Source organism: Pseudopipra pipra, chromosome 5 (genome assembly GCF_036250125.1).
Source record: "Pseudopipra pipra isolate bDixPip1 chromosome 5, bDixPip1.hap1, whole genome shotgun sequence".
Taxonomy (NCBI): Eukaryota; Metazoa; Chordata; class Aves; order Passeriformes; family Pipridae; genus Pseudopipra; species Pseudopipra pipra.
The window spans coordinates 53,248,849-53,266,314 of record NC_087553.1 but is presented as its reverse complement, the minus strand read 5'-3'; the positions used below and the strand labels follow the sequence as shown (position 1 = coordinate 53,266,314).

Here is a 17,466-nt window from a genome sequence, read left to right as displayed (position 1 = left end):
TCTGTCGTTAAAAATTCAGATAATTTTATCCCATGTCATCATTAAAGACATAGAATTAAAAACCTATCAAGAATAGATGATGAAAAGGTTTGAATTCTTTGTATAACAGAGAAATGTAAAAGCTCAACATCAGCTTTCAAAGAGTAGTAAGAGCCATCATTCTATATGCCAAAAAATATTAGTTCATCAAGCATGTAAAAGTAGAGTGCAGGCCGTAGTACTGAAGTATATGAAAAGATGAAGTATTTGTAACTCCTGTGCTGAATCCCATGTGTCTCCATCACATGTGCTGTGTCTGCCTCCAGTGGATTACCAAGGCTAGAATGGTCCATTAACAAAGAATAGTTCTGAAGCACCTAAAAAGTACCTGAAAAAGTTTGAATATAATGTTTTCTGTCTTTCGGTTTGCTTAGTGGGGGATGTAAGAAGAAAAGCCTTCTCTACGCCTATAGAAAGAACTATTATGTACCCAAAATAATGTGATATTTAGGTGAAAAGCACAGTAAAAGTTTGAAACAATCATTGAAAATTGCCAAGAGATATAATTTTTGATAAATTTGGAACAGCTTTGCTTTTATAGCCCTTCCCCTCTCCCACCAGAAATGTAGACTGTTAGGTCTGGTGAACTAACATTTTTTTATTTTAATTTTTCCCTATCACTGATAAAGAGGTGTTCTGCAACATAAGTTATCTACAGTTTATCCTGTGCAAGCCAAAGAATTAAATTAAATTAAATTCTCTATGTGTGATAGTTTTTAGTAAGACAGATTTTCATCTTAAATGTGGTATTAACCACGTAAATTGACTCTCTTGCCAAACAAGTCTCTTACTCTTGGGAAACAAAATCTCAGAAGATATAAAGGCAAAAAGAAACAGTTGAACTGATACTAATGCAGACTGAAATGTAGATGGTGTGATCTTTTTCTGTGCAAATGGCCAAATAAGAAAAGCTGACTGCATTTTCTCAAAATGAAGAATACTTCATTTTTTAAAAATGTGAGGTCATATGTGCAGAACTTCACATTTCTTGAATAACACATAAACATATCCATGTCACATCCTGTGATGGCTCAACTAAACTGTAAGGCAACCAGCAAAATCCCTGCCAAGGGCTGCTGCACAGGCACACGAATGAACATATCTTAGGACAGAGTGAAAGAACTTGACTAAAATTTCTGTATGGGGAGTAAAGTGGCCAGGGTTCGTGCTGCCACTGCATGTTGTTATTATGAACAGCAAAAGTTGCTAGTAATATTTATAATGTTCTAGTGGGAGTGGACCTTGCTAGCTAAGGTCATAGACCCTCCTGAGCATCAGTGCAGGCAACAGGGACTGTTTTTACAAGTTGGATGTTTCCTCAAATATCTTGTTTGCAGAAATTAAAAAAAAAAAAAACAGACAATGTAGTTGTAAAAGACTTCCTCATTTATATTCTTCAGCTGTTAGACAGTTTCAGAAATAGACAAACATTTAGGAAGCTGTTTATCAGCTAATGAGCTAATGTAGATCTGATACACTTTGGAAGGAATGAAATGCAACTTTGTTCCATTGCTGGAATCCAGAATTTTTACCAAATTAAAATGTACTGTGCAATTAAGTTGGAAACTCAGGAAAAGAAGTATCAACATAAAAGTGAATAAACATGAAGCCTGCAAGGACATACACTTGGTATGTGGAAAGACCATATAGATAGTATCATCTAGAAGGAGCTCTAGTGCAGTCTCTCAGTGATCATTGATCATTTTGCTGACTACTTGAATTCCTGGACAACAAAAGATGGAAAAGAGGGTTGACTATGTTATTCTCCCTAAATTGCTGTTATTACTTATAAAGCATAATGGGCAGTGTTGATAATTTACAAGTAATATAAAAATGCTCTAAATTATCAATGACTGTCATCTCACTGTAATATTTACAAACTAGCAATTTTACAAGACATTTAACTATTATTAAGGTTCTGGGAGTTTTAAAGGACAAAAGATTTTACAGCTAGGGGTGAAGCCTGGCTTAACTTACTTTAATTGGAACAAAGTGGCAAATTTGCAAAGTGTTTAATAGCAAAATATTTTAGTAGTTGCTTGCTAACATAAGAAACCAATTCGTCTAATGAGACCAAAAGTAGTCATTACTTCTGGCACCTTTAAAACAAATTAAACAAATATTGGTTTACAGGTGAGGTTCAGTTGAGGACAGCTTCTCTTGCTGATGGAGTACATTTTTCCTGGTTTCTTCTCATAGGCCCAAATGAAACTGGCAAGAAAAGCTGCCTTTCTAAAGCAAGCAGGGGAACCTGACTGTCTACTCAAGACTTCTCTGAATTAGAAAGATCTGAAGTGCAAAAATTCCAATAATTTCACACTGTGAAAAACTGTAAGATTTATAAAAAGCAGAGAGCATTTAAAGTAGGCCTGCATTTGGCTTTTCTGAGCTGTAACTGAGTAGTCTAGAGGAGGTGAAAATCTATGGGATCTGCCAAGCTCGTAATTTCCCTGGTGATGAAAACTCAGAGCACAGCTGGTAGCAGTGGCTTTTTCCCTTTCTCTTCTCCCTCTTCCCCATATGCATGCTGAACCTGACTGTAAGTACTGCACTGGGAGAAGGAAAAGATGTATGTAGTGGGGAAAAAAATTACAGGAGCTGATGCTCTGACCTGCCTCATGCCAGCACAACAAATCACTTTTGAGATTAAAGAGTTGCAACATCCAGTGACACAGAACCGTAGTTTACCTTTCAAGATGTGATTAGTGTACTTGTTTACACTCAGACTTAGTAACCTATTCATTCTGTACATATTCACTTAGGTGACTGATTAAAAGATACATTTCTTCATGTATTAAGATTTAGAATTATATTCAGACATTAGTCTCAAACTCCGCTGTTGGCATTTAAATTATGATTGGAGTGAGTTTTTGGTCATTGTCCAAGTAGAAGCAGAGCAAAAATTTCAATTCCTACTGTATGTTGTTGAAAGTGGTAAAAGAAGACAAAATCAAAATTCTTCTCTGTCTGTTAAGATTTGAATGAGCGGACTTTGGGACTTCGGGGATTTTTTTTCTTTTTTTTTACCTGTGTGGAGCTTAGTACTGCAATAGTCATGATGTGTAATTTTTTCTGAAGGATAAACTATTTGCTTTATCTTCCTCAGATTGTTATAATGGAGGTACAAGGTTTAAGGTCAGTTGCTCCAAATCGGATTGTCTACTGCACCATGGAAGTGGAAGGTGGTGAGAAGCTTCAGACAGACCAAGCAGAAGCTTCCAGGCCACAGTAAGCCACTCTGCTGTTGCTCCATCCAGTATCTTTCCTTCATACTGTGGGAGAGCTTGTCTGACTGTGTTTACAGGTTTTACAATTAACTTAGTGCTAGGTTATATGAAGTTTTTTCCTGGGTAGTTATCTTGAATTCTTTCTGAAAAATTAAAATAGAAATAATAGCTATTTATGATGAAGTAAGTATAAAGTGTGAATGCTGTCCAAATGAATGCCATTGAATGTATGGGTGAGGAAAAGAACTAGAGACTGCATGGTCCAAAAATACAAACCTTGTGATAGATGTTAGCCTGAGGTGATTTTATGTATTCTAGGTTAATGTGCAGGTGGCCTTGTGGAGTGTAACTTGTACAATTGGTGGGAAATCAATACTCAGTAATCAGTCTTGACAGAGCTTGCTCACATGCTGAGCCTATTTCATTTTAAATTATAGGATCCACTTCTTTCAATTAAGTTTTGATGGAAGCAGTCAGTAAACTGACTTGGAGGGGGATAACATCATGCCATCTGAACCAGTTAGAGTGGCAGAGAGGAAGAAATTAAATTGGTTGATTTGTTTGACCTGCACACTGTCTTCAGACGCTTTTCTCTCTGTTAAAATGTCATTTGGAATCTTTTGTAGATGACTTTCCAGATAGCACGTTGGGGTTTTACTGGCACCATAGTGTGCCTTGTGAAAAACAATTTAAAAATTGCAGTTGTTACAATATCTGATAAAACATCTTCTATGGAATTGGAGTGGTAATTTCTATTCTGTTTGGACCACAAAGAGAGACTTTTGTTAGGAAAAATTATAAGCACAGTTTTATCTGTCTCTTCTGGGTTTGGGAGTAGGAGGAGATCTAACTTGGTGGACTTTCTCCTAGCTGCAGCAAATTTCCTTGGCAAGTAAGCCAGCAGCCTACTCCAGTAACATATTCAAACAGTTTTGCAGAATACTAAATATGTGGGAAAAGACGTAAAATTCATTTGTCACAGTCCCTGGCTGTGTTCCTTCTCCCAGGCATAGGAATACTTATTCTTATCATTTGCACTTACTACATGAGGACTTTCTAAAAGGAATGATAGTGCAAAAGACACATGGAGGTACACATTGAAGCAAGGTCATAAGTGGGTATGCAACATCACCTGCTCATTTTTGGACTAGTTGAGATGTTCGCTGGTGGCTCAGGGTCCCATGAGAGTCACAAGGCTTTCTCATGGAGGACACATCACCAAACTGTCCTTGTCTTCAAACTCGGAGTTGCTCTCATACAGTTTCCTGCAAGGAGTGCCTGTAGCCTTTGCCTGCTGTCACAGCCAAGGTTCTTGTCCTTCTGATCATGTATCTCTGTTTTTCCTCACCCTTGAAGTTGCTAGGGTCTATTTTAAATGCTCAATTAACCTCTGATGTCATTGGTATGGGTCTTCAAATCTCCCTAAATCACCTAAATATGTAGATTTTTGAATTTTAGGTACATTTATTGTCCTTCTAGAAAACACTGTAGATATAAGGGGTTTGTTTCTCAGCTATTTCCAAATATAGTGAACAAAACATGATCCGGATAGTTGACAGTTAGTTCATGGTTTACTTTTTACATACTGAGGGCTGCAGGTTAAGGTAAAGATTGTAAAATCAATCAGAAGGTATATATCATGTATAGATGCATAAAGTAAAAGTTAATAACAGATTAGTTGATTTTCCTACCTGTCAAAGTAGAAGCTTTGTGAAAAGGAAGTTCCATAAAAAATGGAGTCAGTATGAGAACAACTGAAGTATTTCTAGGAAAAAGTGTAATGTTAGGACCTACTCCAAATTTGTAAACTGATTTAATGGATTTCAGGTATGAGTTGATTGAATATGGGAGGAAGACAGATTATGGGATATTCCATATAAGTTATGTGTATGAACCAAATCTGTATGGATTTGGATGGAAAAAATGATGCATCTTTAGGAGGTGAATTTTTGAGAGAAGCCCCAAACTGTTCACTAGAAGGACAGGAATGGATGTTACTGGTGCTGTTGACCTGCTGTCCTATAAAACAGTCTAAGTTGAATGGACACATCTTATAAGCTCTGGAATCTATCTAGTTCTTGTGCTCTTCTGAGTTGTACTGTTTTCCATTTCTGGCAAGAGTGATTAGGAGACATTGGCATACAGTATGATTATGGGCATATAGAGACATTTAGTTTGCGAGCACATATAGAGATGTCATTTGAGGCAATGGGGGAGGATATTAAATTAGACAAGCATGAAATTAGCAAATTATGGGCAAAGAGTAAGAAGATGAAGGAAGCTGCCTATGGAATGGGACCTTCTTTCTTCCACAGTTTAATTTTTCTGTTAGAACCAAATCAGGTTTTCTTGGCAGTAGCAATATTGCTTTTATTGATTGGTGGCAGAGGCAACAAGAGGGCTTGGCAGCATTTAATCAAAAATGCTGGTAGAAGAGAACCTAGGAACTACTGTTACAGTCAGGAGGAGTCCCCAGGTTTCAGAAGACTTAAAGCATCTCTTTTTTCTCTTCCCCATCCCAGGCTGTGTCCAGTTCTTCTAAGATCTTTCTTAGTTTTATGATCAACACATCCCTTGCCCCATGCAGTCATCTGCCTCCTGTTGCACACCTGCTTCTTCCAGCACTCATCACTATTCTCTGATAGGGACCTGCCAGGGTGATGAGGAGGGTCAGTCCTTGGGTGCAGGGTTAGATGTTCTTCTGGAAAGAGGAGGTATAGGAAGAGGTGGAAGCAGAAGTGACTTTCTGCTGCTGTTGGTGCTAGTGACGATACTACTACTGGGAATAGAGATGCTTCCTTTCCCCCTTGGTCCTTTGGCAGGAGTAGGCAAAGTCATGTGTGTAGAGGCCAGTGACCAGCTGGGCAAGCACAACCAGTCCATCTCTTTTCTGATACAGAAGAACCAAGCTGTCGGAGGCCTTGGCTACTGCCTACTTTGCCTGCTACTGCAGCTGGCTCCTGGTATAATTTTCGATACTGTCTTTCTGATATGGAGGAAAAGTATCAGTGAGGCTGGAGGAGATCATAACTTCAGATTTTATGCGGGATGTACAGCTAGAAAAGGGTACCAAAGCTCTCCTACTAAGTGTAGAATGAGATAGTGATGAAAAGTGAATGATTACCACCAGCCTGCTGTGGGAAACTGCTGGCAAGGGCTCCAAATCATGCACTTGTCACACACATATTTTCTGTAATCAGTTTATCATTTTGAACTGGTAGATACATTTGTGAAGGAAAAGCAGTAAAAAGAATTATTTATGCCTATTTTTTTCACGGGCAAAATGTGAAATGCAGTGCAGTTCTACTACTCAGTCAGAAGTTTCAAAAGCTTTGACAGTGAAAAGGAGAAAATTAGATACTCAAATGAATGTTTCAAAATGCCACTGTAAGCCAGTGTCGTCTTAGAGTAGAGATTAATGGAAGCACGAGTCAAGGGCAGACTTAAATCACAATTTGCTATTCCAAAATGCTGAATATTTTCTCCATTATTTTTATGAATCTCTATAAGTATTACTTTAAATCCCTGAATGCCTGTCTTGGTTTAAAGACAAATATTGGGGCGGGAACTCCAATAAAATGAACACCCTCCCTTTTTATTCCCCCTCTACTACAGAGAGACAAAAATAATGCAAGGAGGTTATAAGTGAAAAAATAACAGTTTACTAACAAGAAAAAATAGCAGCACCACAAAGAAACAAGGGAAACGGCTTACCCACAAAAAAAAAAAAAGGGAATCCACAGCATCACATGGTACTCTGGGAACAAAGGGGAAAGAGAATAGTGGAGTGTCCTCCCTGTCAACCACCCCCATCTGCCCAGCTAAAAAAAAGAAAAGAAAGCAAAATATCACAGAATATGCTGAGTTGGAAGGGACCCACTAAGATCATCAAGTCCAACTCCTGACCCTGCACAGGACCATCCTCAAGATGGTCTGAGGGTATCATCCAAATGCTTCTTGAACTCCATCAGGCTTGGTGCTGTGACCACATCTCCAGGGGAGCCTGTTTCAGCACCCAACCATTCTCTGGGTGAAGAACCTTTTTGTAATACCCAACCTAAACCTCCTCTTACACAAAAAACCAGGAAAACTGTATTTCTCACAAGGACTTCCACTACTAAACTGGCCACTCCACGTCACCTGGTTAACAGGTTCAGGTCTTAACTGCAGCAGTGGTATTAGTTTGGAGTCTCTTTGTTCCCTGCCACATGTTGCCCCTGGCATGGTGTGCTGGCCCACTTGGCTGGGCTGGGCTGTGGAGTGGCAGCAGGGGCTCCTGGCACGGACAGCAGTTCCACGTGGCAAGCGGGTGGCGGGTGAGCCGCAGGGGCAGCCTCTGGTGATGAGCGAGCAGTGGGCAAGTGACAATGCTGGAGCTCCCGGCTCTGCTGCTGTCCCAGGGAGGCAGGGACAGTTATCAGCAGCGGCTGAGACCTCGGAACAACTCCAACCCGTGGCAAACCCCTCTCTCCAGCTGCCCAGGTGGGCAAAGTGGGCCTTTCAGATGATGCAATGGTGTGAATGTTCATCGCTATAGCTCCTTCCCTTGGAAGGAGTAATAAGGAAAGAAACAATGTTCTTTCTTAAAGGGGAGGTGCTCAGTTAGAGTTCCCAGAAGGAGAGCATAGTTTTTATCATAGTATTTATTTTTATAATAAATATTTTCTGGTTTCTTAATGCTTTGAACCCCTGTCTGCTTTCTTTCTATTTGAATAACAATTTTGTGTGTTCATAATGAAGTGCTTAATTTTCTTCCTTAGCAAGCTAAATAAAGCACTGCTTATATGTATGTATATTAATGATTAACTAATAGTTATTCTAAAATGCAAATGCTATAGAACAGTGTCGTTTTACTGAGCTTATGTCTTGAGTAATTTTACAAACATCAGTTACGCAGCTTCACACACAAACCCTATAAAATTTTTATTAGTGCCTGTGAAATGTTTCTTCATTCCTTCCAACTGTTTCCTGCCTTTTAGCCCTGCTGAAAATCCCTCCGACATAGCCTGTGACCTTTTCTTCCAGAGATCAGTAAGCAGACCCCTCAGAGGGCCCCTTCAGTTGTGTGAAGCTTTGCATAACTTTGTTGCTGTGACGCCACAGGGAGTCATCTGGAAAAATCCAGTGCTAATTTCATTTTTCAAATGTTACTGAGGTGGCTTCATTTTTAGTCTTGTGGAGTCTGGTGTCCACATGTTTTCTTATCACTGATTTTTATTCACCCTGATTTTTAAAATAGTTTGATTTCCTGAAAGTGCAATGTTTTAGGTATGTATAATCATGCCTAAAGATAAAAGATAGGAATATGCTATCTTTTAGCACTACGAGTGACATTCTCTTGTCACATATTTATGCAATAGGAAAAGATCATATCTTGCATGAAGAGAAAATTTTAATAGAGCCAAGATATTCTTCATATTTTGTTGCCAGTAATTGCATAATCCTATTAAAAGGGCTGTTATATATTAGAAGTATGTGAAGAATACGTGATTAAATCTGACTAGAGGAGGCAGGGAACCTCAGTCAGTAATGCACAAATAAAGTAAATGCTGCTTATATTATTTTTATGCCATATTCCATCATATTTAATTCCATAAAGTATTTGAAATATGAGAACTTGTGGATACATAACTAAAGATTACACAGCAAAACTTTCATAGAGAGGTTTAAAAATAAAAAAAGGATAAAAGGTCTAATTTCTAAAATTTAAAACTTCCTTAAATGACATGTTCACTCATGAAAAAAACCCACCCTTTTTCTTTAATAGGATGTTTTGAGGATATGGCCTAAGATGACATTTCTGAAGAGAAAAAGGATAGATAACATTTATAACCTGTGACAATCATGTTCCAAACATCGGATAGTTTTATTTCTTCATCATAGTCCCTGCAACTTTCTAATTTTTATTTTTGATTAAGGGAAACAAAAAGATGATAATACTTAAAACTATCATCCAACTTTTGGTTGCATGACACAGATGTACAGTATGTGAGGAAAGAGAAGGCCCAGCTATTCCTCCCACCTGCTACTGCTCTGCATCTGCATAAGTGAAACTTAATTTTGTCGGTAGTCATTCAATTATACTGTTAATTTTCTGTAATCATTCCTTGTATTGTTTGCATGTGTACAAATCCATGTTCTTGCTGTTGCACAGGAGAAAAAGTAGAATAAAAAAGTTGTACCTGCCTCATATTGCTTTGATTCTTAAGTAGAAAATGAATAGAATAAACACAGGAAGAAAGGAGAGACAGAAATACAAATTTTGGCTGATCAGAGAGGGAGTAATCAAACTCTTCTGTTGCTAACAAGCCAGCCAACTCTCCTTGCAGTGAGGGGTTTTTTTCTGTTTTTTGTCTAGGTGCTTTTTTTATTGAAATGAGTGTATCCGCACATGGGATTTTTCACACAGGGATAATGAGATTGCAGTTTCATAGTGCTTGATTTAACTGTGCTTAGCTTGCTGTTCATATGCTTCCTATTGCATCTTCTGAGAGTAAATTCTCTTTAGGATTTAGCTTTTTGATCAAGGTCTTTTACTGGATGTATTTCACGTGTTCTTTTGACTATTATCTCTGAAAATTTCTTACTTGCATATAAGTGCCATGATATCCAGTGTTGATCCAACAGAGGGTAACAAAGTGGAATTGCTCATCCTACTTTTAGCATACTGATTTATTTTCTTTAAAACTTAAATACATTTTATGCAACATTTACAAAAGCGAGTTTATACATCAGAGAACTTCTGTACATCATTAGTAAGATTGTTTCACAGGCTAAAGCTTGAGCAACATAATTATGCTGTTTACATAGTGCTGAAAACTTGGTGAAGGTGAGCATGATCCTTTAATAGTATTTTGGAATTTTAGGGAGGTGAGTGGGGATCATGACAGGAAAGAAAGTATGTCTGCTTCCATAAACTAGGTTTGATTGAGTAGCATAATGACTACTATAATTTTCTCTAGGATTCATCTTTATATCTGTAAAGGATAAATTCCATCATTGCTTTCATCTTGGTGCAGTTTTTTGGTGCAGTTCACAAACTAGGGTGGAATAAACTACCTTTCAAACAACTGGGTGCTATGATGAAATACCATATATGTTGGTCTAGTATCCAGCTGTTAAGGAGAAAAAAGAAATTGACAGTAGGAAATTATCTGATGTTTTCTTGTTTCTGCAAAGGAAATGATAGAAAAGAAACAAAATATACATTTATCCCAGCCTGTGTTGTGGATTAATGATGGAAGAGTTTCACAAAAGGAATATGGATTCAGCTGAAAATATACATGACAGTTCTATTCAGTTATTCATGATGCCTTGGTGCTATATTCTCTCATTGATTACTATTTTATATTGTCTAAGAAATTTTTCATCTCTCTTACTGCAGAGAAATATGAATTACATAGAGGCTTTTAATGTTAAAAGAAATTTGAAGCTCCACTGGATAATAATCTGAGCAACTTGATTTTAGCTGGCCTTCCTCTGCACAGAGTTTGAACTAGATGAGCTCCAGAGGTTCCTTTCAGCCTAAATTTTATGGTGATTCTATGATAAACTCCCAAAATTATCTATCTAAGGGACTTTTGAAAACTGCCAGTGCTAGAAGGGAATATTCAGTTTTCAGATAAAGATAAACATGGTATGGAAGAAACTGGGGTGAGGCAAGATAGTTAAGGTTGGTTGTATTCTCTGCTCTATTTGGATAGTTAACAATAAACAAAATCCTTCTGACATCAAGGCATATATTAGGGTATATAATATATATCCCCTATTTAAGCCTCCTTATCTAGTGGCACTGCTGAAAAGAATAGCTGTTTTGGGGTACTTGTCTTCTTTTAAAATGTAAAATGACATTACATGTCTCTTGCAAGACTGATACCAGTTTTATTTCACAGTGCATTTTGGAAATATTTGATTTTGAAGCTGCATGTCCCACTCTTATGCCTTTCACTATAATAATCAGGGCTTGGAGAAAGACTGTTTATATGCTCCTTAATGTACATGACGTATCTGTTTCCATTCTTATTCCCATCTAATCCACAGCAAATGCAACTAATATTTTGCAGATAGATATAAGAATTCTCTAACATTGTGCTAAAGCTTCTATGGATGTGTGATCCAGCTTAAAACTGGAAGGCATTTGGCTATGAATACCATGGTGTGGAGCCAAAGCTAATTAAATCTTGCTTAAAAGAAAAATGTTTTGGATCAGGTTAAGCCTCATACTAATATAGCTACCTGGGTATAGCTACCTGTCACTGGCTGGGTCGAAGTGAAGGCAAAGGCAGCCTGTAAAGTATGATCTAGAGGGATGGTGGTCTGTCAGAAAAAAAGGTGGGATTGAGAAGGACTACCTCAAATTTTATCCCCAGTCTCCTCCTGGAATACTCTGGTAGAGTGGATTTAAAATTTGTCATTCAAAGTGGTCTGCACTTGCCTCAGATTTGGAAAATGTAATTACTGTTTATGGGCAATAGTTGACAGGAAAGCAACTGCTTTGGATTTCTGTTAAATTTTTATATGATCAGAATGTACTGTTTTACATTTTCAAAATATACTATTCTTGTATCTTGGTTTGAAGAGACCTTTCAAAAATTTGCTTATATTCATTGTAAGCAATATGATAGAGGTACATTCAAATTAATTTCTAAACATTTTACTAGATACAGTGTTTGTATTGGAACAGATTTTACAGTTTTATTAGTTTCGGTTTGTTGTTTTGGGTAAAGAGAAAACTTGAGGAAAAGGGTTTGAAAGAAAGAAGTTTTGCTTTTGAAAACTGTTCAGGCTATGAGTACTTTTTACATGTCAAATGCTCATGACATTCAGAAAACTGCTTTTCACCACATCATGGGCAGACTGTTCTCTGCTGTCGCTGTGTTAGTATGTGCATTGATCCTCAGAGGTGTCAAGAGGTCCAGTACTTTAAGAATACAGAATACTCCACTGAACAGATGAAGAAAAAATATTTATAGATCTTGAAACTTCTTAACAACTCCATATCATTTCAGGTATGACTCTACAGGTTAATGTGCTTATTTGAAAGCAATACCAGCAGATTGAGTGTAGGAGGACAGTAAAAACAAAGACAGAATAATGTGGACAGCTGATAACAGTAGGAGTCAGAAAGAGTAGTAAAAGAGGTTTCAGAATAAAACATACCAGTTGGTATGATGGAAACTGGAATACTGCAATTTTCTGATTTGATTCCTGGGTCTTTCCTGATAGACTCTTCAGGCTCAGGTGGGTCAGTCTGTTTTGTGATTTGTTTTCCCCCATCTTCTGACTGAAGTGACAGCATCTACCCGCTTCATCAAAGTACTGTGTACAGCAAAGTACAACATTTTGAAGGTTTAAAGTGTCGTACAAATACAAAGTAACATGAAATAAATAGGACTTGCAAATTTTAACAATGTGTGAATGGATTCATAATTATCTTTTTCAAGATAAAAGTGAAATACATATGCATATAGAAATTTCAAGAGCATAAATGACCATATCTTGCTTTTGTGTCCATCACCAGTCTCTAACTGGGTTTGAAACTTGGTGGGAAACTGGAGTTAATGCTTTATGAATTCTTCACATAATGTGTATCAGTGATTCCTAGTGCCTGGCAGTGTGTCAGTCTAGCTACATACCAGTGAAAATCTTCACCCTGGCTTGTCTTGGTTGTCTGTATTGAAAGTGAAATGGGAAAACAAGACTAAGTAATAATTTATTCATATTGTTTATATTTGTGATGACAATAGTTGTCATAATAGCATTCTGTACTGTTAGAGTGCATTTTTCTCATTTTCAGTGTAGGAAGCCTAAATGAGTGTTTTTAGTTAGTTGCTTATTATGCATTGAACCCCTCTTCTGGTTTGCCTTTCTGGTTTCTATTAGACACTTCTTTATTTTAAAGAAAAACTAGTCACAGATTCGTTGTATCTTTTTTACAAGCAATTTTCATATATTGATAATTATGTTTAAAAATAAATACATGATTGTGTCTAGCTCATTATTAGCTCTGTGATAAATAGTAATTTTGAGCTCTGCTAATTCTTTTATTTAAAACAGTTGTTATTTTACCAAAGGAAAATCCTGGAAAAAACCTGCATATGATCAAATTATTCATTCTTTCTTTCCTTTCATATTAATCTAGTTGTGTAAAGGAGCTTTAAAATATAGCATATCCATCAAAACACTCTATCCTTACTGTTGCTGAAGTAAAGATCCAATTCAGAGCTTTTTGTTCTTGATAAAAAGTTCCTAGAAGGGATTCCTGTTGTTTCATAACAATTACCCTGAAACTCCTTAATTTTGTTGCTGAATCTAGAGAAAAAAGAAAAAAATACCCAAACATTTTCTGATTGGCTATAGTGACTCAACAATGCATTCAGAAATGAAATGAAGAGCTACTTAGTGTGTGCAGCTACAGGTCCTGAACACCCAACTTTTTTATAAGAGCAGTGCTGAAGAGATGGTTTGTTAGTCTGCATTTCAAACCACTAGTGTGCCAAGTCAGAAGTACCCATGTAGGTGGAAATAAATGTAAAATGGTAAAAGACAGTAGTGTAGACTCTGCTTAGGTGGAATCAAAGGTGACCCTTAAAGGCAATTGCATGACTTTCCATCGTTATACCAAGACTTACCTTTTTCCTCTACTGTTCCTTCCTCCTATCATCCATCTCTGTAGAACAAATTATCTTTCTCATACCTATATTTCATAATTTTAGGAAGATTTTGATGGAAACCTCAGGGTTAAACCCTTTATTATTGTTATGCTTTTTCACTAGCTGACAGCCCTTAAAATAGTAGTTGAATACAGGAAGTATTTATGCAAAATATCAGTGTTTCTTCAATAGGGATTGTAAAACAATGAATCTGTAATTCTCACCGAGATTTGTGCATAAAATAGTGGAGTCACAGTAACACAGGGAAGAGTAGAGTCAAGACCCATAAAAGGTTAGATGCGAGCAGTGATGAAAGGCCAAGACACATGTCCAAGCTCATGGTTTAGTTTGCCTGAGCATGCGGCTCACCTGTGCTTCTACTGTCAAAGGACATTATGATTTGTTTAGAACTTACTTTATGCATTGGTTTTCAGCTGCAGTTTAATGTGATTGCTCTGATTGAGGAAATTATGCTCCCTGTACTTCCATCAAAATAAATGAGTAATTTTCAAATAGAGAAATAAGAAAATGTAGATTATTTTTTTCCACGAAAAACATTTACAACTTAAACCCCGTTATAAGCATTATAGAAAGGTAGAAGCGTACAAGCTCTTTCCCTTGTGGTTTCAAACATGAATTCCAGATTCCACTGATGTACTGGAGAATGCATACATAAATAAATATATATGAAGAGATTAATGGCTGTAATGTTACATATAAGAAATAATCCTTACCCTATTAAATCTTTGGTGCTGCATAATAAACTTGTGTTGTTTGTGCAATAACTTTCAAAATCCGTTTTCAAGAAACTTCATTAAAGGGAGAAGCTTCAATGTTCATATTATTTTGTATGGTGTGCAAAAGAGAAAATAAGCATGCCTTTGGGTTGTATAAGACAGCTGTTAACGTTAAAACTATGATTTCTGGTGTAGCACCCTGGTGTCAATCATTACCAAATGGATGGGTATTTTTGTGTTCATAAGAGAAAAGGAAATGCTTATATTTTTCCATTTATCAGTGGGGAAGAGCTAGTAGCAATTAGCAACAACTAATACTCCCTTTAGGAGTTTCAGTAAAAATGCCAAAATCAGATAAATATGGATTTAACTCTATTTTTGTTTGTCTGAATGGAGCCTTATTGTCAAATTATGGATTTATTGTCAGATTGCTGTAGGATAACTTGCACTGCTGGTACAGTGACTGGCTTGCTCTCACATTTTTTCTCTCTGCGTACATGCAATTGGAGTTAGTAATATGCAACAGTCCATAAATTCCACACTCACGCAATCCTTCACTAAACACGGAACATTTGTCAGGCCTGGATTTGAAGTGTTTTCAAGTGTCAGTATAGTCAGATGTGTCAGGGAGGGCTGAGCCTTATCTGTCCTTTTATTTCCTGGCCTTTCATGTCATAACTAGCACTGTGAGTATGGTTTCTAACCTGAGGATTATAGATACCTCGTCTTCTGTGGTCAAGGTTTGTTTCTAAACGAAGTAGAAACAGCAAAGTTAATATAGATTCTTGAAATAGTTGAGACACAGGGATGTTGCAGAGAACTCAACATTCTATTTCCTGTTCAACTCCAAGATGTACAAAGATGAAGTGCTGGTAAATCTCTCTTTTGGAGCAGTAAGATGCCTAAAAAACTGGCCTGGATGGGTTTTCCAGCTCATTCCAGCTCTGTACATGTCCCTGTATGGATAGGAAATAAGAAAACTCTTCCTAAGACCTCTTAAGGTAATTTGATGAATGGTTAAGAAACCTGTTCAGGTACATTTATGCAGTAGAATTAAACAAGAATCAAACCTAGAAAGATGCAAAAGGAGGCACCACCAAGGAGAGCAATATACCCTGGTACTGGTTTCAAAAATGAGATTTCCTTAGTGCCAAGGACAATAAATTCCTGATGGTGTAAAAATTCTGTAGACTTGATATTTTATCAGAAAGTATTCCAGTAAATAGAACTAAAATAAAACTTCTAGATATTTGCTTAGAATAATAACTTTTATAAATTCACTCCTGTGATCTCATAAAGAAAAGTTTTGACTAGCAGAGACCATGAGTAGAAAGGAAGACCTGAGAGAGAACTTTGCTGCTGTTTCCAGTGTATGAAATGTGTTCCAAACTGAAGTAGAAAAATAAATTTGCTTAGAGGAGTTTCTGTGACACCGTGATAAATCTTAAGCTGAAATAAACATTCACCTTCTTGCTGGTAGTAAGTACTTTTGCAGTGAAGGGAAATAAACTTTGGCAATGGATTCTGTCACTAATTACAATATCAACCCACATACCTCTGACAGCAGCAAAAATATGGTGAAAATACTGAGGTTTATGGTTAAAGATGAACAAACATCAAATCACTGCAGTTTCTATAGTAAAGGGAACGAGTAGGTAAAAGCAGAAAACTTATGTAAAGAAAAATTATATAGCAAAATGAGATCTGAAGAGGTGGAATTGGATGATTTTTTCAGACTTTGTTGTTTTAGAGGTCTCCAATATGCTGCATAGGCTGCAGCTGACAGTACAGTGAGCACACTGCAGCATTTAGTGCTGAAATTATTGTTCCTTCTGAATGCTTTTCTAGCAAGATTAAAAAAAACACAAACAAACAAAAAGCCCAGTCATACAATAAAGGTAATTATATAACTTAATATGAAGACTGCATGAGATCACACTTGTTTTGACTAAAATTTTGCACTTCCCATCGAGATGCATTCATCACCAAAATTCTTCACATTTACAAAAACCATTGGATGTATATCCATAAATCAATGACTCCTCCAAAGGTGGGGAAAGTGGCTGATTTGCTGTTTCTATTGCTTAATTTGGTAATTAAAACATATGCTTTTAAAATATAAAGTATTGGGGTTTTTTCTATTTTGTTAAGAATTATCAAAGATACACTGATTGTAAATAAAATTTCAGAAGATAGGTGAATTAATTTGCATGGTCTTTCACCCTTCCACAGTTCTGGAGCTCCATAGCAGAGCAAGCTTTAAATAAATTATCTGTAATACACTTGGACTCAAATGAGTTCAAAGTGGCACATGTGAATTACTTCTCTTTTCACAGAAAGCCTGCAGATTCACCCGCTCCCCTGTATGAAAAGTAAAAGACAGCTGTAAGATTTATTTTCATGCTGAAAATATTTCACTGTTATTGGTGTTGAAAGTTACAATATAAAGAAAAGTAACTTATCTTTATTCAGCATTCAAATTCCAGAGACCACATTGTTAGTTCTTACTTAAAACAGAAAGTAGCTCAATTAAACAACTAAAAAGTTTTTGTCTTACGAATATTATGAACAATCTTTTGCATGGTGGTTGACTTCTAATTTGTGGATCAGAAAAAAACATTTCTGGGAAGTACTGTATTTTCTCCAGGAAAAATATCAGGATGTAACCTGAACCTTCAAAGAAAGGTATAGATTTATCTGAGCTATACCTAGCAGCTTAGCTTTTAAATTTAAAGGAAATTTTCTGCTACAATATTCACTCCAGTGAAATTAAGCAGATGTCAGAACAGGAGATATTCATGTTTTTATAGG

General features: G+C 36.7%; 1 protein-coding gene across 9 annotated transcripts in view; it reads left to right on the top strand.

Annotated features, from left to right (window-relative positions):
- CADPS2 (calcium dependent secretion activator 2) overlaps positions 1 to 17,466 on the top strand; it is a 288,094-nt gene that overhangs the window by 123,244 nt on the left and 147,384 nt on the right. For all 9 annotated transcript variants that reach the window (XM_064656126.1, XM_064656123.1, XM_064656127.1 and 6 more), the window contains exon 6: positions 3,146 to 3,267. In XM_064656126.1, the coding sequence (XP_064512196.1) occupies positions 3,146 to 3,267 (122 nt within the window). The remainder of the gene's footprint in view (positions 1 to 3,145; positions 3,268 to 17,466) is intronic.